The sequence below is a fragment of the Lonchura striata genome, chromosome Z (assembly GCF_050655825.1).
Source record: "Lonchura striata isolate lonStrDom1 chromosome Z, ASM5065582v1, whole genome shotgun sequence".
Taxonomy (NCBI): Eukaryota; Metazoa; Chordata; class Aves; order Passeriformes; family Estrildidae; genus Lonchura; species Lonchura striata.
In genome coordinates, this window is record NC_140740.1 from 65,389,447 (window position 1) to 65,416,385 (window position 26,939).

At 37.2% G+C, this 26,939-nt stretch overlaps 1 protein-coding gene across 1 annotated transcript in view; it reads right to left on the reverse strand.

The window, feature by feature from the left end:
* Nucleotides 1-1,779: 1,779 nt before the first annotated feature.
* CNTLN (centlein) overlaps nucleotides 1,780-26,939 on the reverse strand; it is a 218,847-nt gene continuing 193,687 nt past the window's right edge. The window contains 1 exon segment of the mRNA XM_085568035.1: nucleotides 1,780-26,722. Within this exon segment, the coding sequence (XP_085424161.1) occupies nucleotides 26,617-26,722 (106 nt within the window). The 3' untranslated portion in view covers nucleotides 1,780-26,616.

Consider the following 26,939-nt stretch of genomic DNA (forward strand, 5'->3'; position numbering starts at 1 on the left):
TATGTCTTCAAGAATTTGATTCATACTTCAATTTATACAGCTTTTTAGATTTTTTCTCTTAAAAAAGCTGGTAGGTAATACTTCAACAGCACACAGTCATGTAAAGCAGAATAAAATCCACTTGATAAGTTGTCAACCAAAATAAAATAAAATGCTAAAAGTACAATTAAACATTAGCAAAAAGTGTTTGTAAAACCAAAAATCTAATTGCAGGAGAAGGTGGCATAGATGATAAGTCCTTGCAGAAGTTGCAGTGGAAGCAAATCACTCTGTTTAGCACTCAGGTAATAAAATCACGTTGAAAACCAAAAGTAAATATAATGCAACAAAAAGAAGCAAACAAACAAACAAAAAAAAGAAGAAACCAGACAGGATTATGAATACAATTTTTTTTCTTGATAAGTAACACCAAAAAGAAAAACCCCCTAAATATTTCTTAGAGAATTCATTCATATTTTGCTGGGGAAGAATTTGGGTATTTATTAAGTTCTTATGGTGCTATGTCAATATTTTTACATGAAATATTTGTTGATATTTTCACAATAATTGAGTAAGACAGAAAAACATAAACATCCTTATGAATAGGAAAGGCTCCACAGAAGGTGTGGTCATTCACCCACAACTGATCAGGAACTGTGTTTCTAACAGAAATTAAGCCAGAAATTAAAAATCAGACCACTCAGTTGAAATCTAATCTGGGCTACACTACTACAGGTCAGGTGGCAAAGACATCTAAATTTAAGCTGTGTAAATCAGCAGGCAATGAATAATTGCATGAGCATTAAAATAGTGCTGACTTTAAAAAAGATTGAAAGATGGTCATTTAAGTGTGAGGCATAAAGGAAGCAAGCAAAAAAATTGTTATTTAATTATCTTTTAAAAAATTAATTCATTCACTGATTAGGAAATATTTTGTCAGCTTATGACTATAAAAAGGTGCACAAGACATAGACAATAAGTTACAAGTAAGGGAAGATGGAAACACCTAAAAAGGAAAGAATCAAGGTAGAAAAATATCAATAACCTCTATCCTTTTTTTTGAATTACAGGAACCCTTTAATTTCATTTCACACAAACCAATAAAATTAAGAAGAATTAACAGCATTGTTCTTATCAGTTAAGTAGTATTACTCTTCCAACCACTGAAGATACAGATTGAATGGCTGAATTTTTGTGTGTGTCAAGCATGACATAGATTATCCAGGTTTGGTAGAGTTACCCTTCCAAATTATCTATCTCCAGTCTCATGGACTCATGACATCTCTTTTCTTTCTTAATAGATGATCAATATATGAGATTTCCTACAATGTCCAAGAGTTCCTCTTTATAAAAGTACAAAAAGCTTGACTGGACACAATACCATTACTCTCACAGTATTTTTCCTCAAACACAGTTCATTAAAGCTCAACAGGTCCCCATGCTCAAAAGAAAACAAGGTCTGTATTTCTTTTCATAGTAAGTGTGTTTCTTAACATAGTAACAAGCACTTTTTTGTTTGTCTTGACTGATGAGAGCCTTTTCTGACAGGATACTTTTGATAAGATTATTGCTGAGCTCTGTCCTGTCTGTTCCCAAAGATACATATTTACTTCTAGTCCATGTTCTATGAGGTCCGCTATTAATCCTGCTGTCCTGCGTGAATGTTGCGCCTTGTCCATTATAATTACACATTTAAAAAATGCAGGATAATGTAATCATTAATCTTGGCTTTGTGGTTAACCACCAGCAGTAAGCTAGTAAGTTTTTGATAACTGCTCCAATAGTTATGAAGAAAGAGCACAGAATGTCTCTTTCCAAGGTTCAAATCTCCTATAATTTGAATTTTGCAAGAAGTTAAATAAGTAGTTAAATCTCTCATTTACTAAATATTGCCTAGTCTGGGTAATAAATAGATCTTTAAGAATCACATCTAAAATTCATTTTCAGCCACCTTCATTTCTTTGAATAGCAATTTTTAGCTATGTTTTTTAGAAGCAGCTGCTTCAGTATAACAACCAAGAAATATCAGAAAAATACCTGCAGACAAGACACAGTCTTTGGCCAATGAATTTAGCACCAGTTTACAGCCAGGTCACCTAGCAGCACAGAATAACTTGGATCAATTTCAGAGATGCTGGAGCACCTTGCACAGTTGCTTATATACTTAATGCATAGTCTAGGCATTGGTGTCATAGTAGACCAGAAATCCTGAAAGTGGGTTTTGGAAATCTTCAGGTTGTTTCTAGTGCAGAAAAGATGCATGCACAAATATCCCTGTGTTTGTGTGCATACAGAAGAACAAGAAGCATGCCTTAGGTAATCAGCTAACTTGGATTTCTGAATCAAAAATTTTAATCAGCAGAACAGTTAGGCTAAAATGCTCATGTTCTGTCCCTATCTCCTTGCAACAGATTATGAGCTACTAAGCTGCACAGATGCCAGCATGGCCACATCTCCAACTCCCAGGAAACCGAGCACATGAAAAGGTAAGCATCATTTGTTCTTCATTAAATTAATGAGTGCTCTTTCTGATCTCTGTGTTGGTAAGCAGTTCCCCGCAATACTGTATCAGCAAGATTGTCATAAACAAAGCACTGCAGAAAGGGTAGACATATTTCAGATTACTTATTCTAATGTGGGCATAGTGATATATATTTAATCTCTTTGCTTAATTACAGCTTCATTACATATAGATGTACAACAGCAATATGTTCATCTAGAGATCATACAGAGTGAGAACTTTTCACAATTATGTTCATGTTGAAAAATTTTAACTCAGTTTTTCAATTCTGTGCTGTAATTCCAGTTGTACTGAAATGACTTTTTATATTTACTTTATTTTTTAATCCCATCTGAGATGTTTCTAAGTGTCTCAACCTTTAGATACTTTTAGCCTACTGTCTTTGTCTCATTATGATGCACAAGCAGCTAAAACAAGCCAGTGCATACCTTCTAAAGAAAATTCTGTCTCTTGAGACTATTAGGCCTGAGAATCAGTGACAGGCCATTTCTTCTTGATGAAAAAAACACCTTAGGACACTAGAAATGCCATCCAGAGGGACCTGGACAACCTTGAGAAGTGGACTCAAGGTAATCTAATGAGATTTAACAAGACCAAGTGGAAGGTGCTGCACCTTGGTCAGGGCAACCCCTATTGCCAACGCAGGCTAGGGCTGAACAGATCAGAGCAGCCCTGCCCAGAAGGGCTTGGAAGTGCTGAGGGATGAGTGGCTGGACATGACCCAGTCCAGATAGCCAATTGTGTCCTGGACTCATCCTGAGCAGCATGGGCAGGGAAGGAATTCTGCCCCTCTGCTCTGCTGAGACCCCACCTGCAGGGCTGCATCAGCTCTGGGGTCCCAGCACAGGAAGGACATGGAACTGTCGGAGTGAATCCAGAAACGGCCATCTAGCTGATCAGAGGGATAGAGCGTCTCTTGTATGAGGGAAGACTGGGAAAATTGGCATTGTTCAGCCAGGAGAAGAGAAGGGGTTGGGATAACCTTATTGCAACCTTCCAAATACATGAAGAGAACCTACAAGAAACATGGATATTGTTTACAAGATCATGTAGTGATAGGACTAAGGGAAATGGCCTCAAACTGAGAGTAGATTTAGATTGAATATTAAAAATAGATTCTTTGTTGTGAGGGTGGTGAGGCACTGGCACATCTTTCCCAGAGAAGTTTTGGATGCTCCATTACAGCAGGTGTCCAAGGTTAGGCTGGACAGGGCTCTGAGCTACCTGGTCTAGCAAAAAGTTTCCCTGCCCATGGCAGGGAATTTGGAACTGATGATCTTCAAGGTATTTTCCAACCAAAACAAGTCTATGACTCTGCTCACTTTTCAAAATTCTTTTCTTTTATGGAAACATATGTTGTTTGGTAAGGACAAAGCATTACAGACAAGATGTATTGGGAGGGAATTACAGAAATACTAGATGAAACTGCAGAACCTTCCAATGTATCCTTTCTTAGGGATTTCATTACAGTGAAAATAATACTCACAGATTCAAATAACCAGTGCTGTCAGCATGAAACAGCCAAAGTTTTACAACAATTGCATTAGAACATGAGTTTTAAATAACATAGATCTTTCAGGTTTGCAGCAGTCACTGAAGCAATTAATTCTGATTCATTGATGTGCCATTAACCTCTGTCATAACATTTTCTTGCCCAGATATTTTGTTTCAATTACCACAAATCTGTGTGAGGTTTGGGCACCAACTGGAGTTTCTGTACTATGGAATATCCAATAACTGTGAGTCTTGTGTCCAGTTGTTCATCTTGCTGTCCATGAGTTTAGAGGCTACCCCATCTGTGCTCATTTGGTGTACTGAGAAGTATCTGCCACCCTTGACAGAGATTAGCAACAAAGTTCACAGATGTTGCAACCTATTCCCAGAGGTCCTTACTGAAAGACATTAAAGCAAGTCCATGGCTCCACAAGCTTGAAATTAATATGGATTTGGCTTAATTGCAGAAAGATATTTTCTGAGACTTTTGAATAGATCAAAGAGGCCAGACAATGGACAAAAGAGACAATGCAAGAGTGATTGGTGCACTCAAATGCTTCAGCTGCAATAAAACGATCCTTGAACATCTTGATTTTGACCTGTTGCTTTGGATGTTACATCCAGATCCCTCTCCCTCCATTCTAAGCTCATGTTGTTTGGTTTTTTTCTTTCCACTAGTTATGCAAAGATTAATAGCTTCACAAAAAATCTTGCAATAATTATCAACTAATAATGCTATGTACTGCACCATGTAGCTGATCCCAGGTAAGCACTGAGCCAGGGACCTCAGTCACAAACACATGTGCCTTGAGTTCTTTAGCCTTGATGTTCAAGCTGGAAAGAAAGAAGCCTGTGTTATTCAGTATACATCATGCCCTTATTAAGTGGACTGTTCTACACTCTCTAGGCTTGCTACTGTACGAGCATTAGTGTTAATATGAGCATAGAATGTCCCAGGCTCCCAGCCTTGTGCTTCCATCCCCTCACTGAGTAAGAGGAACTGAAACAGGGAGAGCATCCAAGCCACAGCTTGGCATCACCCACATGGCTTTCACTTTATAGATTCCTTTCTGTTAATTGAGTAACCACTATGCTTCTCTCAGCTATCAAGATGATTCATATTCCTTCTCTTCCCTACACAAAAGGGGCTTTCAGAATTCCTATGCAGATTTTTTTTGTCCATCATTGGTATGACTAGGCTTGAGTTGTAACAGAGTTTGTACAATTGTACAGAAAGGGACGGATTGACTGCCAAAGCCTCTCTGGCTAAAGTTAAGTCATAATATTAATGAAATTGGCTTATTTTAATTGATTAGGAACCACTGTTTAGACTAACCTCAAGGCTTAAACTAGAGAGAAGACGAAAAAGGAATTAATTTTTCTGCTTCTACAAACACAAAATAGATAAAAAACTTGTTCCCCTTGCTCCACTGACTATAAAAAACCCCCAAACCAGTCTTACCCTGCAGAAACAAAAATTACTTGTCTCTCTGTAGCTTGTGCTTCTTTGCTGCAGGACCTCTCAGGCATTTTCCCCAAAAAAATGACAAATTAACTCACAAAAATGTTGTGGGATTATCAAGCTGTATTTTCTCATAAACCTTTTTATACCTGCATGAGGAACTCAATGCAACCTCAGAAGCCAAGACAAGGCGAAGCCAGCAAGGGTCCTGGTGTTTTTTCTAAGCTTGCACTGCATTGTAGGCAAGACAGAGCATCATAAAAGCAGGCAGCAGAGCCTGTCAGAGCACAATATCTTTTCAGAAAGACAACAATTTTCAGCCTTTTAGCATTTAAAATGCAATAAGTGAAAGCTCCCCACAAGAAGTGGGAGCAGAATATCAACAAGAAAAGAAGGAATCTTGAACCCTCTCCCAACTCCTCAACCCATCTCTTTCTGAGTAGCCTAAAGGCGTCATCAGTGTTGCGTAAACAATATTCTCTAATATTACATCATCTCTGGCATTCTGCGATGGTTTCTTTGAAGCACTGGCTAGCTCTTTTCAGTATTTCCTGTCCAGATTCTAGCCAAACGGTACAGTTTTTTGTTTCCTGTTTTATCACCAACATATAGACCCACAAGAATCATCTTTATCCCAAAGAGCCATAATGCTATTTTTGAGAACAATTCAGAAATTAGCTAGATCTCAAGGTTATGTTAAGGCATAGTTAAAAACCTATGCCAGAGGTTTTAATATCCAGCTGTTGCAGGGATTCACAACCACTTCCACCTGTTATTTGAAAACTATGCATTTTTTTCCACACACCATTATCACATTTCTCTATTCCTTCATAGTCAAAAAAAAAAAAAAAAAAAAAAAAAAAGAGGGAAAAATTGTCTTTTACAAGTTATTGGTGCATTATATATATCCGGGGGGTCTCCCCAGAGCAGAGGGGCAGAGTCCCTTCCCTGGCCATGCTGCACACACTGCTGTGGATACAGCCCAGGACACAACTGATTTTCTGGGCTATGAGTGCTTTTACAGGTCATATTTAGTTTTGTGTCCATCAATACCCCAAGTCCTCTGCAGAGCTTCTCTCAACCTACTTATTTGCCAGTCTTAATTCATGTTTGGGTTTGCCCCAAAACAGGTGCAGTTTCTTACGCTCACTCTTGTTGAACTTCATGAGGTTCACATGGGCCCACTGCTCAAGCCTGTCACTGTATACCTGGATGGCATCCCTTTCCTCTAAAGTATCACCCACATCATGCAGTTTGGTGTCATCTGCAAAGTCACTGAGGATACATCTAAGCTATCTCCATATCTCTCTATCTAATCAACAGAGAGATAGATCTACTTCTAAATCAGAAGTTAGCTGATTCATTTGTTTGTTTTCACATGACAGGACTGCTTTCCATTCTGTCAATAGTTGCTAAAAGATAACTAGATTGTCACCTTAGATAGGAACTCTTTAGTAATTAAATGCCTAAAATTAGGCATTTTGCTAATTCTAGTATTGCTGGGGGCAGAGTAGAAGAGAAGACTCTTCTCTTGGGTAGAGGGAGGGAAGAACATTTGTTTATTGTATTAAATATACAAAAGATATGCAGAAGGCAGAGTGTTACATTGGGATAGATATAGACAGATATTTCCACTTCTTACTAACTGAAGGTTGTATAACTAAACCAGTCATTGAAACTCACATAGCAGATAATATTAGGTTTTCAAGACACAGAATTCACTGCTTATGTGATAAATGCACAGGATTTTCCCAATGCTATTGTTTTCCTAGAGAGACTGTAAATTGCTATAAGGAGATTATTTAATTCATTACAAAAATAACCTTAAATCTTCGTAAAGATGGAGGGAAAAAGAAAGAAACTGAATAGCTAATTATAGAAATAGAGGCAGAAGCATTATAGTTTGAGGTGCCTATTTTATAATATTTGAGGAATCCTTGTAATCTGAAATTTCCTCCCCCTTTTTCATTAATACTTTTTTTTAGTTTTCATCTATTTCAGATAGTGTTCATAATGTCCCATTAGAAGACTGCAGATGATTGTAGAAAAAAAATCTTTTTTTGATGTTTTTTAACTTATAAGTAACCTTTATTTTTTGTTTAATAGTAAATTTGGAGCGGCAAGTCTTGAAGGCTGCCTTCTAGAAGACAAAATCTTGAAATAAGATAATTACTTAAACATTTATGACACTTTGTCTTGGTTTGACAAGACAGGAGTCTGTGAAAGAGGGCAAAGCCTCCGGTGCAATGGAGAAGGCAAACGCCCCTCCCTCCGAATTACCAGGATTTTTAAATTAAAAGGCTCTCAGGCAAAGATATGGGAATGGGAGTAACAATTCTTTACTAGGAGAAAACTAGATAACAATTTAAAAAGGCAAATGCAATCGGTACAAACAAAACTAGTGATAATGCCCACAACCTGAGGAGTCGGGGTGTTGGTAGTCGGTGGAAATGACAGCTGCTCCTCTTGCAGTGGCTGATGAATTGCAGCTGCAGTGGTGATCTTTAGAAGGGTATAGTTTTCTCTGGAGATCTGGTGGCAGTGGGGCTGGTCTTCCTCTGCGCTGGGGTTGCCTCCGTGCTCCGCCGCCGCCACCTCAGCGCGCTCCAGCCGCTTCTCTCAGGAGTCCTGCCGAAGGAGCTGCTTCTCTCTGAATCCCCCCAAAGAGAGAGAGCAAGCTGCTTCTCCCCAAGGAGCTACCCCTTTATACAATAAAATAGTGCTTGGCTTCCCCCTCTGGGTGGGACATCTCACAATGGGATGGTGTTACATTTACCAGCCCGGCAGTGAGTCAGTCAATAGTGTATAAACAAACCATTGCCTCTACGGGGCAAACCATTGTCTTTGGGAGAGATAACAAACCTGCCCAACCTTCGACAGATGGCAAATAGAATACAAGCTTATCTTACAACCCAGGACACACTTTTTGAAGCAAGTATCTCTTTCTAATCATATCTTTTCCTCATGGTTTGAAAGAAAGATCATTGTGGGTTTGTTATGTTTGCAACATAACCTCTTTGCTAGTAATATCACATTCACTGCAATGAGTCAATTTAAATGTAGCAGCAATTTACACTGAAGCTTTGCTAAACTGCCAAAACAATAGCCCAGAATCAATAAAAATATGCTGGTATAAACATTCAGCATTTTTAAAAAATAATTTTGGTGGAAACTGTTTTGAAAATATTTTCTAAAGGAAATATCATATGGGAATGAGGAAGATAAACTAACAAAAGGAAGGAGATATCTGGCTACATGGGAGGTATCTCCTCTCCCAGTTAAACAAATAGAGGTGTGCTTTGCTAAAGTCCCAATGAAACTTTCATTAGATGTGTATGTAAACTGAAAAAGTAAACTGTATTTAATTAAGTACCTATAATGTTTTGTTGAAATACACACAGACCATATTTTATAGGTAGGTTGTTAGAACAAAGGATAACAGGCAGGGTTTTGGTACATTTAAAGTGTCCATAACTTTTTGCAGGAGGCTTCTTTTTCCAAGTATGCCAGTCCAGAAATCTAATATAAGGGAATATCTTTCTCTGCAGACTTGAAGGACCTTCTAAAAGATGATTTTAAACTTTCAGGGCTGAAGCCCTTATTCAACACATTAAGTATAATGTATTATGGACATTCTACCCCAAACTCTCCTACTACTTCTTGGTCTATACTTCTTAAATTAAACAGCCATATTAAAACTTAGATATATTTTTGTGCACAGTTTCATTTGCAAACTGAAATTTAAGACTAGTGAGAAAGTCAGACCGGCTGCAGAAGAGATAGAAATTGTGCAGAATCACTTTTATCTCCCAAAATTTCATTTGGTTTCATGAGGTTAAATGGAAAAAAACAAGAAACAAAATGAAACAACAAAAAAAAGCAGAATCTGCAATAAATGTATCCAAGTATTAAAAATTAATGATTTTATTTTAAAGAAAAACAATGAAAAATAATAAGACTTGCCTTAGGCCTGCTATAAAGAGAAATGCTTAAATGCTCCTTTCCATCTGTTTTTTGATCTTTCAGAGCCCCCTAGGATCTTCAGAACTGCTCAAAGTGGAACTGCGCTGCACTTGCCCCTGTCATAATGCTTGAAAATTGGAAACTGACCCTGGATCTTGGGTCATGTAGCACAGTGCTGTCATCACACCATTCTCACTAATGTAATTTTAAATACTTCAGCAACATTAGTGAATACAAGACAAAACAGGCCACCTGCTCCTAGATGTTGATGGAATGCCAAGAGTCTAAGCTGATAGCCAGAAATGAACAATTGAAGGATGCACTTACTGTTTTCCCATTCAACATCCAAGACTTCAGACAGTACCAAACTATAAATATCTTCAGTTCAAGCTGCTTAAAGTCAGTGGATTAGCATTAACAGCAAAAAACCCTCAGTGCATTAAACTCTCTTATCATCACAATTAGTAGAGAAGTTTAGAAGGCAAAAAATAGCATAGACTAACTGCCACAGAGAAATCAAGTACTGAAATTGTATATTGTGATACTGTCCTCCAAGAATATTAGGCTAAAAATTTTTCAGCTTTGTTCTTACATCTATTCACAAGCCCTTATTTAAAATCACTTCCAAAATCTCAGCATTGTGCTTTCAGAAGTTATTTATAGCATTTGGGAAAAGACCAAGCACAATCATTATTCCATGAAGTATTACAAAGAGGCCCAAATCCAAATCTTTCCAATTACTATTCTGTGTGATTAATCTACTACATTACTTTTAACACTTTTTAAATCATATGTTTAATTTCAGTTATGCCACTGTAGAAAGAAGATAAAAATGTGCATCATATCAGACATCAACTTGTATTAGTCATTCAAGGAACAGTCTTTCCATACATTTTCAAAGCAGTCATTGACAAATTCACAACCGTGAAATCTGTTTTCCCTTGCACATTTCCTCCTGACCCTCATTCACTAAACTATTTTCTTACTGTCTTTTTTTCTTTGTTCTTTCATAATTGTTCTTTCCCTGAATATTTTATGTATTTGGTGCACTGTTACACTTTTGTCTTGGTTCTTCTTGCCAGCTGTTTTGCTGTCCAGTTTATATGTTAGATTTTACTTCATCTGTATGCCATCTTAGATCTTTCTGTTTCTTTCCCTTCAGTCATGAGGATGCAGTAGGAAGTTACCTGCACCTGAGATAGATGACTGAAAGATTGATACCTTTCTTTCTGATGGTAGGTAGAGAGAAAATTAGAAAAATTAATGTCCAAGTCATCAAACAAACATCTTTAAAATAATGCCCTATGTTTATGATTCCTTGAGAGATAAAGGACTGGTATACGTGACATCAAACTCATTAGCATCTAAAAGAAGTGGATTTCAGTAATGTCTGGTCTCTTTCATCTCATGAGTAAAACATTTAAATACATTTAGTGTATATGCTTCTATCAGATGTAATTACCAACCACTTTTTTTTTTAATTCTAAATATAAAAGCCAGTATATGGATAGGCTTCAGATGGAAATTCACATATTGCCTTATTTTGGATGAGAGAAAGATTAGTGAGAGATTTTGAATACTGCAAAATGTTTCCTTAAATATAAGGAATTTAATATTATCCAGAGAGACTTCATGCAGATTATGATCACTGCACCAGAGAGAAAACTGAGCAGAAGGGAAAAATCCTTTGCCAACTTCAAATACACTATTCATTAGTGGATAAGCATCTTTGCTTTTCAGATGGAAATAGAAAAATAAAACATTTCTATTTGCCTTTTTAAACAATTATATGAAGAATAGTTTTCCTTCATTTCTATGCCCTGTATATTTACAAATTCTGCAGCAGCGTCCTGTGTTCAAATTTCAAATTAAAACAACTGGCTGAGTTAAGACATGTTACAACATCATTAACTAAAAGTCACAAAGTACTTTTAAACATTGCTGTAGCAACAGTGTTGGGTTTTTTGGGGTTTTTTTGTTTGTTTGTTTGTTTTTTGTCTTGTTCTTGTGTTTCTTTTTTTTGTTTAGTTTTGGTGGGTTTTGTTTGTTTGGGGTTTTTTGGGGTTTTTTGTTTTTGCTTTTGTTTTTTCTTAATGAGATGATGCAGTCACTATTTTAAGAACTTACGGAAATAGCACTTTGGATGCTTAATCCAAAACTTCCTGGAGACACCAATTTTGCTATTGAATTTAAGACTGATTTGTCTTTTGTGAACTAGGACCTCACAGGGAATTTCTAGTAATGGTACACTTGCAGAAGGCACATGAAAAGTCTTGTGATACTCCTGCTGTACTTTTGCCATTTGTCTTGGCAAGGTTTTCATTGGTTTTGGCTTTCTGAGAACGTGTCCCCGTCTGACAGAGCCAGTGCCAGCCTACTGGTGACAGTGGCAGCATCTCTGAGATAATTTGTTTAAGAAGTGTGAGGAGGGGGAGCAGAGCGGGAAGTGAAATCAAACTGTACAACAGCAGCTGCAGCTGGAGAGAGGAGTGAGAGCATGAGCGAGAAGCAGCCCTGCAGACACGAAGGGCAGTGGAGAAAGGGGCAGGAGGTGCTCTGGGCACCAGAGCTGAGATGTCCCTGCCGCCCGTGGTGCAGAACATGATGAGGCTCTGTGCTCCATGGTGGAGGAGATACTCAGCTACAACTGATGCAAAATCCCACACCAAAGCTGTGAGCCCATGGAAAGGAGCCCAGGCTGGAGCAGATATGCAGCATGACTGTTGACCCCACAGGGAAGCCATGCTGGAACAGCCTGTTTTTGAAGGATGGCAAATCATGAGGGACTCACACTGAGTAGTTGGTGAGGAACTGCAGCCTGTGGTAAGGATCCATGTTGAAAAAGTTCATAGAGAATTGTTTCCCATGGGAAGAACACCACACTGGAGGAAGGGAAGAGACAGGAGGAAGGAGCCATACAGGTAAGTTTTGAACTAACCATGACCTCCATTTCTAGTGCACCTGTGCTGCTCTTGGGGAGAGTGGAGAAAATTTGAGCCTGGGAAGAAGGGAGGGATAGGGTGAATATGTTTTAAGATTTGTTTTTGTTTCTCATTATCCTACTCTGACTTGATTGGCAACAAATTAAGTCAGTTTCCCTGAGCTGAGTCTATTTTGCCTGTGACAGTAATTGGTGAGTGATATCTCTCCATCCTAATCCAAATCCATGAGACATTAAGTACATTTTCTCTCTCCTGTCCAGCTGAGGAGAGAGAGAGATGGAGCAACTTTGGAGGGCACCAGGTATTCACCTAGAGTCAACCCCCAGCACACCATTACACTGCTGTGAGGTGACCTATAAAATCTGCAGTGTAGACATAGCCACAAGGTCCGAATCAGAGTGGAGCCATCTGCACACCCAAAAGCTAAACTGAGGGCTGTGTTTATAAAGCTCAGTATTTTAACATTGGGACCAGTTTGCCTTTACTACTTTGCCCATGTCATATACAAAATAATTAGTTTTCTACAGGTTCCTAATTCTGCTTGCAGGATCTTCTCCCACCTGCACAGTCTAAACGTGCCCAAGCAGCTTGAAAGATGTTAGGCACACAACAACCAAAAAGGACTACATTGATTTCTGTGTTGCCCAAAGTGACATCTTTATTATATTTAAATAAAAAGAGATTTCACATTTGATATCAATAGAATCTGCTCTATTTTCTAATTGTTGCCACACAGAAAAAACTGAAATTTAAAAGCTCAATATTACATCTGAATCTGGATGGGGCATGTTGCTTATACAAGGTGAACACAAGGTAAATAGATTTCTAGCAGAAGGATTAAGATAAAGATATAAAGATATAAAAATAAAGTTTCTGACACTTCTTCCTCCTCCCAGGCTTGCTATGGCAGCGCTGGATTTCTGCATCTGTACAAGAGTCTGGATCAGGAAACTTACACAACTGAAAAGGTGCCAAAAGAAAGAAAAAAGGTTGAGTTTTCTTTTATTTAAATAGCTGCTAGCACCAGGCCATAGACAGTAGCAGGATGTGCAGCCAAAGCAGGGAAGTAATGGAGTGATTTAATGGCAGCCAGCTACTCTGTTGGTTTAAGGAGACTGTTAAACCACCCTGCCTGGTCATCACTTACAGAGGAAAAAAACCCTAATTGTAAAGATGGAGCAGCTAAAACCCCAAATATAGTTTAAACTCTGTGCAGATGGGTACAGAGACTTTGGGGCTGTAGACATGGCTGTTGGAAAAATTTTAAACAAAACCTCAATTTGCAAGCAGAATAAGGGATATTTGGATTTGAAGCACATGACAAATTAAATGCCTTTTAGTTGTTGGGCAATGATAACTGAATTCTATGAAACCAGAGACAATAGCACTCTATACAAGAAGTGAAATATAAGAAAAAAAATATTTTTTAAGGAAAGTGCAAAAAAGAGCATGTGGCTAACCTCATTAAAAAATAAATAGTCTTATGATTTTGAAGGACTGAACAACTATTGAGAGAGCAGATCAGGAGAAGATTCTGGGACAAGAACGTCAGAGACATCATGGATCAGGTGAGGCGGGGTGAACACAATGAATTTCTGACAGAACAAAAAGACACTGTCAGGGGCAGGAAGTCAGAGTCTGTAACAAAGCTACACAACAGTTCACAGCACTCTGTAACTCAGCATCCAGTCTGAAAAGAAACAGTATCTGAAGAAGACAGGTGCTGAGTTTAACCCTGATGGGCAGCTGAGTTCCAAGCTGCTGCTCATTCACTACCACCCTGGGGGGATGAAGGAGAGAATTGGAAGAGTAAAAATGAGAGAAGTCATGGCTTGAGACAAAACCAGTTAAATAGGTAAAGCAAAAGCTGTGCACACAAGCAAATCAAAACAAGGAATTCATTCACTACTTCCCATGTAGGCAGGTATTCAGTCATCCCCAGGAAAGAAAGGCCCCATCACATTTTGCCATGACTTGGGAAGATAAAATACACGATAACTTTCTCTTGCTCCCTCTTTCTCTCTCAATCTCATCAGCCAAGATCATCAACCAAGAAATAAAATTCATAAATTTACAAGCATCAGCAAAGCATGTTGACTGTACGTATATGTGCTCAGATGAGCTCTGTCAATGGAAAAGGCTGAATTGTGGCACTTACGCATCAGAACTGGAGGTAAAAACAATGTCACAGCAAACCAGAAAGTATGGTAAAGAAGGACAATAAAATACAGTGATGAGTTTATCCTAATGTAGCAATACCACCAGAATTTAAATAAATTAATTATGTTCTTGGCACTTTCCAAACAACTAGCAAAGTATACATTGGTGCTTTTGATTCTCTAAATTCAAAGATCTTAGCATTATCCAATATTCAAAATTAATACAATTATTTATCCTGTGACTTGAGTTTGATTAGGAATCAACATCTAGAGCTCAGTCCTATTATTCATTAAAAATTTCCTGTTGATGATTGTTTTCTTGGGTTTACAGTCATAAAATTTTAATATAAATACTAGTAAGCAGTAAATAATAAGATGGATGATAAACATAATTGTGGTCAAATAATTTTATCTAATACTTTTTTTCTTATCAATGAAATCTGCAGATTCCAATGAAATCTTTTTATCAATTAAATTGTCATAAGCAGAGTTAGGACAGAGCACTTGAATAGGTGACTGTATGAAGCCTAGAATATATATAATACCAAGAATACATCTTAATATCAAGTTTAACTCCCAGTGGTTAGCAAGTTATTTATGCTGTTCCTTTTGCTTTAAGGTGCTTGTTATGGCAAATGAAGGCTGCAAAAAGATGAGCTCATTTAGGAAGAGTCAAGGGCAGGCAAGAAAGAATGTACACATGTATATTTCATTAAGCCAATAAAAATGATATATAAACCACTGCAATGTCAGAAACAATTTAAGGCTGCTCAGGGTTGAACTACATTGAAAATTTCATGAGCATCGATCAGGATTATTTTGTGGCACAATCTATAGACATGTTACAATTGATTTATTTTCCTTTCCCTGGTTTGATAGACTTCTGTGTAACCCCTGTGAAGTAAATGCCATTGGATATTTCACAAGAAGGAAGGCTTGTTTTTCTATCTGTCTACAATTCCTTTTAGACCAAGTAATTGTTTACTTAGGGACATCAGCAGCTGATGAAAAGGTAAGACACTTTTCATTCACTCATGGGAAAGTCACTGAAGTTTTAGCAATGGTTCAGGATTTATAACCTCAAACTACAGACCATAAGGAGGGGCATATATATTTTGATTTATGTACGTGGAATTTCACACACTATCAAAAAATATTGTGCAGAAAAGAACCACACACAAGAGGAGTGAGTCGCTATTTTTTTTCAATCATCACGTTTCAGAAGACTAGAGCTTGAAAGTGAATAGCTATTACTTGACACTGTCAAAAAACCTTTGTAAAAGTTTTGAGGGAATAGGAAGTGAAGGAATGAGTCGTTTATGTGAGAATTTATTGCTGAGTAGTATAAAAATTATGTTTTGACATGTTTGCATCTCACTTTATGAATTATATAAATATATATTAAAACCATATTCTGTATTTTTGTGGGTTTTTTTCTTCTTGGAACTGTTTGTAAGAGAAAAATTCTTAACTATTAAAAAGTGTTTCTAAGTTTATCTCCCTGTTGGACAGTTTTCTCATCCTTGTCACAGCATCTCACAAAGCTTCAGTTCTTCGATCACGTATTTGAAACAACCTCTAGATTTCTAGGTTAGGTATCTAATGTACAGCCTGCCAGCATAGGAGACTGCAACAACACAGCATGACAGGAGAATTAAAATGTAGGAAAAGCAGCGTGGGTGCCCATCGGAAAAAGGAACTCCACAGGTTGTTATATCTTATTATGATCTGTGGTCGGTGTGGTGCAGCACTAGAAAACACATCTCCGGTTTCTATGTCTGTCTTGGACTATGACTGACTCATTCCACAACTCTGCATGGACACAGTAGTCCTATCACCAAATTTCAGCTTTTGGATGTAAGACATAAATACTACTAGACCTTCTAGTACTTTACATCTGTGTTAGCTTTAATCAGTGAGCTTAAATATTAATTACTAGCCAGATGCTGATGCTAGTATGGCTCCAGATGCTGCTGCCATGTGCCAGTCTCCATCACACAAGATAAAAACCTACTGATCTCAGTAATTTCTGGACAATGGTGCCAAAATTAGTTTTTGATTTGTTTATGTTCCCAACACAGAATGTCCTCCACTTTGAAATCATAACTAAGAAGGTGTTTTGGAGGCCACTGAAAAGTTGCATAAACAGGAAGTGTGAAAACCTCAGCCAGATAATGATTGCTATAAAATTATAATCTTAATATTATTACTGTGCTATGCTTACTTTGTTTGAGGAAAATGAATTTTTTTTGTATGAAATGAGCAGTCTCTGATACTTAATGTATCTCTGACAATATATAGGGTCATATCCCAATGTAGTACAAACATCAAAATTAAAAGCACACAGCTAAGGATAAGACTAAAAATTAATAATTATGGTTTCAAAAAGAACAATAAAACAAGGAAAATAGTTGTATTCCTTGCAACACCAAGAAATGGGGTGATTTTTTTTTCAAATGGAGTTAAATGAAGGAATCAGCCCAGCTCCTGCAGGTGTCTTTGTGTCATAGCAAAAGACAAGATCTTTGACCTTTACAAAATAAGAGGGATCTTGCCCTTTTATTGCTCTGCTAAAGAGAAGATTTCTGAAGACACAGAAATTCTAAGAGTAAGAAAAACACAAAACTTAAAATTCAGGCTAAATGATTTCTTCAAAATCACCCCAAAATGTAATGTTTTGAGACTTTTCTCCTGTAGAATATGCAGTAAGCACAGATATGAAAAGGCAGAAAGTAGGTCTTGACAGGCATCTGATGCTTGCATTGCAGCATCATTCTTCATTCTTCATCCTTCTCGCATGGTCACCTCAGAAGCAAGAGGATATTCACTACCTAGAGGACTCCTAGCGTGCTTAAAATTCAGCACATGGTCAGTTCATGTCCCCATCTGGATGGCACCATTGCAAATCCTTCATTTTAATGAACATTGAAATATCCCTCTTAAATAGAAGGCATATATTCAACTCTCAGCAAACTGCATATGTCAGTCAGTAGGTAAGACAACTTCACAGCAAACCAGACAGAAACCTGGCCTGCACTGAGTAAGGACAGAGTTTGCCTTGAAGTCAGACAGAGTTTGCCTTGAAGTCTCAATATAAATATTTAAATTGTCACTATATCAAGTGCCTGCTAAGTTTTTGTCATAATGCCAGGATAAATTCTGAATCAGACGTCACAGACAACTTACAAATCCTCTTTGCATAGCAACTTAAAGAGATACTATTTTGGGAGAGGTTAATACCATGAAAACCCCTTATCCAGTTAGTTCCATGCAAAATGAAGCTTTGTAATAGAACTTAGCCGCTTCCTGTACCCTAGTTGGCTCCATAGTGTGTACTTCAGAGCCATCCAGTGTTAGACATGAGGTCATTTACCTTAAAAAGCAATCTGATGCTTTAATACTCCAGTTCCTGATTTACCTCTCCCAGTCTATAGCACATATGTCCAATACACACTAATTAAAAATCTTGTAGAAGCATTAGTTTTTGAAGTCAATTGCAGAATTGCAAGTGATAAACAAAGAAAAGGAAGAGGATCACAGTGATCTGAGAAATTCTGTGTCCTGAAAAAATAAAAGATCATTTGACTCCTATTTCTCCTAGTGGCAGCTCATATCAGTTCCAAACAATGTGCTCTCTGTTCATTAATTGTTTGGAGGAGAAGTCTATATTATCTGGAAAGAATGGTTGTGTCCATACTAGAAGTCTGAGAACTTACTCTGTGGCCACTTCCTTCCATAGAAACCCCCATTAAAAACTTCCTCTGAAGGAGAGAATTTTATTGCCAAAATATTTAAATAATTATCACTGCTTATATTCTCTTTGAGCTGACACACTGTGGAATCTCTTCCATGAGAAACAGACCATGGTACTTCATTTTGCTGTCTTTAAAGATCACCATCTTCAGTCAGTATTGGACAGACTAGATTTTTTTTTTTTTTAACATACTAGATTTTTTACGAGCTCTAGCTTAGACTAACACTTCACAGACATTCTTATCAAATATAGATTACTTCTAAAATAATAAATGAATGTAACAATAGCCACAACAATGACATACAAACATTCATTAACTTCACAGCCATGTAATCATAACCTTGAATGCTTGGAAAATCACATTGGAAGCAGAGCATGAGCCAAGAAAGAGCAAGGAATCAAAGCAGAGCTAATAGAGAAGTAGCACAAGGGAGCCTGATGGGCTGAAGTGGGAAGTGAAATCTGCTCTTTGGGAAAATCAAGAGAAAATGCGTCAGCCCAAGCTGAGCTATACCCCAGGAATTCTGTCGCCAGTCCTGTCTTCTGTCTGGTTTTCCTGGGCTGGTGCTGGACATGAGTTGTCACTTCAGTTGCCTGATGATTGCAGGCATCACTCACACACATGGCTGTCAGCAGCCTGCTCGCACAGCTCCTGGATCCAGGTGCTGGAGGAGACTGTGCTCCTGGAGACAGCACATTGCAGGGCCCAGGGGGGGCAGCTCATATAGTACCTCTGTCAGAACATTAAACTGTCCTGTTCTAAACACCACAGTTCTCCAGAGCTAGATCTTGTGCCAGCTAGTAGCCTCACAGGCTTCTTAGGTCTGTGTAAACATGCATGAAAATAGAGAAACTGACAAGAGAAATTTCTATCTTGAGCCAGATGCTCAAGGGTAGGCAGTATGGAGGACACAAAATTGCACTCCCCAAATCAGAAAATTTCTGATACCTGTGATATTCTGCTAGTACAACTGATTTCTTTTTTTACGTATTATTTTTCTTCAAAAGTTAAAAATTCTAATTTGAAAAACAAACTCAGAATCAGCAGTTTAACTACGTGTGCATCTCAAATTAAGCTTTTCTAGAAGGCAAATATTATTCTCCAGTTTGCATTCACAAAAGGTAGATCATACAAAAAAAAAATCATTATTTTTAGTGTAAAAATAATTACATTTTCAACTGACACCTCCAAACCTTGATTTTCACGTGAATAAGCTATAGTCAGAGCTCCTATTGGCTACAGTTATTTCTGATGTGTGGTTATCAACAGAAGAAAAAATCTTTATAAAATAAAGGCTAATCCCTTAGAAAAAAACAGTTCAACATGGGTTCCTAATGCAGAGTTGTAGCTAAGAGGGTAAATGTAATCTGTGTCTGTATAACTAGAGAAAGACCAAAGAGAATAAGGAAATAGCACTACTTTTTCAATAATTATCATCACATACTGAGGTTATTACTTGACAGATATTTTTAAAAGTTTTTCTGCAGAATAAGCAATGTACAAAGATACATCAAAGATGCATTGTAAGGCTTGAGGTCCACTGATTCCCTTTGTCCCTACATGTACACCACGACTTATAAGTTCTGTCTAACTCACAGCCTTCATTACCAGTGTGGAGGATTTTTTTATTTTTGACACTCATAAATACCAAGCTTTGAACCTGAATTTAGACAATTTCAATGGGAAATCTTGAGCTGTGAGAATTCTTGATATAGAGCTACTTTGCTGGGTTCTCTATGACTTCATTTCTTCAGCCCAGGTTGAATAGTATTTTTAAGTACAAATTGAAGTATTTTATGCTAAAAGTTCCTCTTTCCTCCACAATAAACAATCACAAAGGAAATCTGCCATCCCTCAAAATCTAGGATTTGTTGAATTACAGTTGTATGATTACCAAGGGAGTTTTCCTGTACCAGAAAAATGTCAAATCTGTGCTCTGCAATAGGTTCAATAGGTCAGTCAGTTGAACCTCTTCTTTATGCTGTCTGATAGAGATTTCCGAATAGGCTCTTAATCTGATAAGCTTATTCTTTCACCGACAGGAGCCTTACACTTCCCCAACCTGTTAAACGTGACGGTAAAGCAAAGCTCACCGAATGCTGGATTTATATGTAATGAGCAAGATGTGAATACTTCTCCACCTATCTCAGAAAAGGTGTTTTCTTCACCTAAAAACCAAGATACTTAGTAAATATCCTCAAACAGCTGGACCCTTTGCTTACCTGGCTCTGACCCATTTGGAATCATACTCTCTTTAAACACTAATTATATATCAATTTTAAATCACATAAAGCAATACAATGGTGATGCACAAACTGTGTACAGGGGCACACAGCTATGGAAATTAGCTTTTGTTTTCCTTGTTCTGATATTTAGCTTGGAGTGTAGCTAGATATTAATTCAGTTGTAGAAGTGAAACAGAAAAGAGAATTAATCTAGATGAAGGTATGACAGAATTAAAATTCAGACCTTCCTGACTCTATAGCCTTTCGGCAATCCTGAAAATAAAAGCCAAAAACTTAACATAGCCAGCAACACAAATTAATTAATTTCTAAGCATGTGATAGCAGAAGCCAAGAAGAGTTCCCAGCTCTCTCAATCACTTACTACACTACATGATATTTCAAATAGTTACACACTGCAAATTCTCAAATCACAAATCAGGAAACCTCAAAAAGAGATCCTCACTCTATGTATGAGAACACAGACACTACAGAGAAAAAAATGAATCAAGTTTCTTTCTTTTAAGAATACAAAAAATGAGATATTACATAGTGGCTATATGAATACTTTGAGATGTTTTAAATCTCTCCCTGAAGTCCTCCTGTTAGGTCTTACACTTACACTTCAGTCTCATTTAGAATACCTAGCCTTGAAAATTACAACCCAGTCCATGAGGAAGTCCAGAGGCACAAAGGGAGATATCCACAATGCCTTTCCTTGTGGAGCCTTCCTGTTCTGAGGAGGCTGTAATCTGATTTTAAGACTACTCCAGTGGGACATCTGATAAAACCCCATGGCCCTGGGTCTGCTCTCACTTCTGCTCTTGGCTCTCTGGGCTTGGCTCGGGCTCCTGGATCTCTGCCCCTGCTCCCCTGGTGCGGGGTGGGGGGGAATAAAATGGACTCTGCTAAGCAGCAGAGACTTGTCTAGTCTGCTTTCCCTGTCACCCTTGTGGCCTCCCTGGATCACGATCGGCACTGTACCTACACGCTGCTACATTCTCTAACTAAGAATCCTTAGCACAGAAGAAAATGGATCTCATTTGTATGAGATCTACAATTAGGAAGACTTGTATCTTTATTCCTGTCAAGATAAATTAGGATTTGTATGGGTAAACTCAATTTTATGAGATCTACATTTAGGAAGGTTTGTATGTTTATACCTATCAAGATAAATTGGGATTTGTATGGGTTAAACAGATTGCACTACAGAAACATACTTTGAGAAGTGACTATTGCCAGATACTTTGGCTTTAATTTTTACATTTTAGAGTACAAAATCATAGAATCATAGAATCATAGAATGGTTTCATTAGAAGGGACCTTAAAGATCATCATTCCAACATCCTGCCATGGACAGGGACACCTTCCATAGGTTGCTCAGAGACCCACCCAGCTTTGAACAATTCCAGGGATGGGGCATCCACGATTTCCCTTGGGCAACCTGTGGAGGTATCTCACCATCTTCACAGCAAAGAACTTTCTCCTAATATCAAACCTAAACACACCATCCTTCAGCTTAAAGCCATTCCCCCATGTCTTACTGTGAAAAACACTAATAATTTGGTTTTTTTAAATCTTAAAATTTTATTAGTAATAAAATAGTTATAAAAAGTAGTAATAAAATTAGAATAATAAAAATTTGGACAATGAGGATTAAGACACTACGAGACAATAAAAAGCAAAGAATTACAGACATCTGGATGTTTTTGGGCACTAAGCTGCCAAAAACATGACTTGCGAACAGAGGAATAAACCTTCAAAGTAATAGCCTGTTGCATATTCATATATTCATACATGATGCATAAATTCCTTGCAAATTAAGATTTTTTCTGGTTTTTGTCAACTTCTTCTCCTTAATCCTGGTGGTTCCATAAAGACAGAGAGAAGGCTGAAGAATGTTTATCTTTTCCGATAAGGAGGCAGTAACTCTTTATGTGTCCTGTTGCTGTTATCTCTGTGCAAAGAGTTTCTTGATTATCTTATCCCTTTTCTTGAGCTAGTAAAAAATATCTTACATCGCATAGTTTCTATTTTAACGTTATGTTATAACCTAAAACTATATTTAACACACTACCTAAGAGAATTAATACAGCATAACTTTCTAACATTACACATATAGTATTCATTGTAATATTTGCAAACAGGCAATCATAAAATATGCATTTTTCACACTACTACTACAACAAAGCCTTTCTCTCCAGCCCTCTTTAGGTACTGGAAGGCTGTTCTAAGGTTTCCCCCACACTGAATCACCCCAATTCTCTTAGTCTTTCTTTAAAGGAAAGGTGCTCCAGCCCCCAGATTACTTTTGTGGCTCTCAGTTATGCCCCGGTCCCCTCAGCAGGTTTAGGGGAACATTGTTTAATTCAATCTGGGCAATGTGGCAAATTTTAAAACCATTTTGGAAGTAAGACACTCGACAAACTTGAACTTAGCAAACTTACAATTAGCCAACTTCAACTTATCCAGAAACAACAAAGCACTTTCTAAGGTATTGACTGGAATTTTTTAGTCTGGTTTACAATATATTTCGAGAAAAATTAGGATAAAAAAGAGAGAGGAAAGAGAAAGAAAGGGTAATGGTAGAAAAACATCACCACCTATGGATCCATCAATGAGACTTCATTGTTGCAATTTTGATGTTCATTGGTCAAAGTGACAATCACAGTCTTTATCAATCTGGGGTAGGGGAAGACCACAAAACACAAATTTCAGTCTGTTAATACACACACAAGTTCAAGTGGAACACCCAGGTACTTCCCGGTATGGGGACTTTTGCACTGTCTGATGCAACACCATGAATCACGTTTGAAAACTTTGGATTATGCCCATTCCTCTGCTGGAAGGCACGAGAAATTACTCTGGGAGCGTTTTGGGAGTCTTTGATGGTTCTCTTCTCTCACATCAGTATAATAGAGCCACTTTATCAGAAGGGATGGTTAATGTGAATATCACAGTAGCTTTTCCTGGCAAGAGGGAGGAGAAGAGTTTTACAACTGAGCCAGTCGTGTAAGAGATGACACTATTAGAATTTAAAGCATTATCCCACCTTGCAGGATCAGCTTAACAGCCCCTTCCCTTATCTAGCTCAAACCCCAGCTTCTTGCTAAGCAAAGGTTGATTGGTCATGATCATCCTCTGGTGCTCACACCCCCTGCACACGGATTGTTTCTTGAGCATCAACAGCAAAACACCCAGACTGAGACATAAACATTAATGTTTCAGTCCCTCACACCCTTCTGTGGATCTGCTAGTGCATAATGATTTTTGAAAGGGCTAAACATTTAAACAACTTTAAAGCACCATATAACTTTGCGTATTTCATATCTAATGAACACATGCATAAACACACATGCATATGTATTTCTATATGCATACGTATAAAATTTTATATGTACCTATGAGTATAAAAGTTGCATTATTTCAGGGCCTCACCCTTGTGTCCCTGTACATAAAGGTGATCTTTAACAGCCCATTAATTTCACATGCACCGACGTCAGCCGTCGCTGCCCGAGGGACAAAGCCTGCCTGTGGCAGCATCTCAGGGCCGGCAGGGATCAGAGCACCGAGCCCATTTTTTGGGATAGTTTGCCATCTACAGGTCGTATCAGGCAGCACCAGGAGAGAAAAACATTAAATACATTAAAGCAGTCTTCTTTTGAACTAATTATTCCTATGGGCATCCAGAAAATCCACTTAATCTGTTTTTTCTTTTGTTAATGTTTAACTTTGTTAGCAGTGTCATCTGAAAGTGCTGAGCTAATCCTTTTCCCCAAATCATAAGCAGTATTTCATTCGGTGTTAAGAGCTTGGTTATAGTGAAAAGGAATTTAAAAAATATTCATAAAATATAACCAAAATAATTAATCTTAATATTTTTACAGTAATAAATATCTTTTCAGAGACCATCTCCTGTGCTGCTGGTGCAAGAAAGATCAAATAAGTAGTACAAACAAGTATGTTCATTGCAGACAGAACTCATTTGTGACAATAAAAGGCAAAACATTATTTCCTTTGAAGTATCATCCTTTTTGTTGTCCTTAGAAATATCTCTCCAACTACATGACTTTTTATCTCTGAAAAATGTTGACTGGTATTTCCATTTTCATTTGTTTATATCAAATTAGAAAAGAAAATAATTTCTGAATAAAAATACCATCTTTCTTAATCTTTTAAAGGCATTTTAATGGTATTTGGCAAATCTTCCAGCAAAGTTTTCAGAAAGACAGCAGTTTTATGGTTTCAGGAGCATTTGTGCATAAATCTGTCTCCAGCTGGGTTTAAGGATTTAATTTTGCTCTCTCTTTTCAGATGAAGTAGATAGTAATTTAGTTATGGAGTGTTCTTGCTTACTCTTGCAGCAAGAGAAGATGTCTTTTTGTACCCAGTTGCCCAGGAGGTACAGAAATTTTCAGGGGCAGTAAAGCAAGATATTTGAGAAAAAGACAGTAGTCTGTAAAATTCCCACTTTAAAAGACATATTTTCTACATGAATTAGCTGATGCTCCCTGTATTTTCTCCATGACAAAAGATCAAGCGTTAAAGATCAGCACCAAAATCAGAGTTCCACCAGTGCTTGTTTGGCAATGTGGAAATGAAGAAAATGGGGATAAATTTTGGGGATCTTTGGCCTTCTGAAGCTCTTTTCACTAAGCTGCAGTAGACATTTTGATGAAATAATGTTCAAATACATCTTGCTGGAATTACTGAACAAAATTAAAGCATAGTTTCCACGTGTCTTGATGGATTTATCTTGTTTAATTTTTGTTGTCATTGTTTTATTGGCATTGGAGTCCATATAAATTTTTAGCTTCTGTAAAATCTGAGACAAAAATTTCCAACAGCTCCGTTTTATTTGCATGTGGGTGATATTCTTTTGCTTACTTGAATGTATCACCACACAATTTCATATGACGGCCATTATTTCTTGCATTTATCAACCATTCCTAAAGATATGGCAGTTTTTTATACAGGGATAGTTCCCAGTCTTAATTTACCAGTGTAGGTGGAGTATGTTTGCATTATTTTCTCTAATTCAAATAAAAATTCTCTCAAGCCTCTGTGTTCACCAGGTGCAACTGACCATGATTATATCCCAGGAAAACACTGGACTGACATGCAGAAAACCTCTATTTCATGCTTCATATAAGTGAACTTAGTCTAAATAGATCTTTATTCTGATTCCCCACCCAATATGGATAATGATATCTGTTGTAAAACAACTTGATTTACATAAATGAGACATATATAAGAGCTAAACATTATTAACACATGAACTCATAAACATGTGTCTCGGTTTTTTGTCAGGTAGGTTTGTCCATAGGAATTCAAACTCTAATATGAAAAATGTGAGGAAGCAGCAATTATTTGTTAGTAGTGCCAAAGAAATCTTGGTGGAAAGAACTGGCTAAAACTCTACTTCCCCAAGCCAAGTGAGAGCTTGCAGCTACTTGTTAGCTGAGAAAAAACTGGATCTAGTAGTGGAGAAAAACATAATAGAAAAAATTTTATTTTATTGAATTTTTAAAATACATTGCACACGTTATGCTCAAGTATGCTCAGAGGAAAGTACAGCTTTTCCTGTATTACTCCAAACAGAATATTTTTATTCTACAATAATTTCATAAAAACATATATTTTCATGTAGCATATATCATAAATATGTGTTTTACAAAGAAGTTAAAAGAAATTAGGTATTCAAAAATCGCAGTGATATTCCCAGTTCCTTCATAAATCCTACTTCTACTGTTCTGATTATTACAATCAGGTGTTATTTGGCTGTTTCTTGTTCTTTCAAAATTGTATAAATGTGTGTTAGTCATAACAAAGACATCCTCTTTCTACAAAGCCTGTACACGTGTTCACTGCCAATGCATTTAAAGGAAAATAATTTTGAGCTTTGCATTGATTTGCAGCAATTTTTCTCTTCAGGAATCAAATACCACACTGCTTTCTAATAGGAATTTAATTAATTCCTCTTGTTCAACAATTAATTAGTTCATGGTTTCTGTGTATGTATTGAACATGCATATTGACAGGTCTTTATGAAAAGAGGAAAAACATGAGGAAACAGCACACATTTTAGTCACATTTTGCAAATATAAATTGTGGCACTATCATACAGTGTGCTTCATGAGGGAACTGTACTCTTCTACCAATTTCTTCTTCTCATTTAATTTTTCCAGTACAGCATCCATTAAGTATGAGGCAAAAGGAAATTGAAAAAGAAACAGAGTAAGAAAAATGATCATTAAACTTTATTTTTTTCATGTGAAATACATTTATTAAATATCTTTAAACTATCAGATTTCACTTAGTTCTGACAACTACCACACACACATTTCTGATCTTTAAAGTTCATCTGCCTGGTTAGTGTCTGAAATTTTGCTCTCTATCATAAAAATGATAAAAGAGCAGTGTAAAATGAAAAAATATAAAC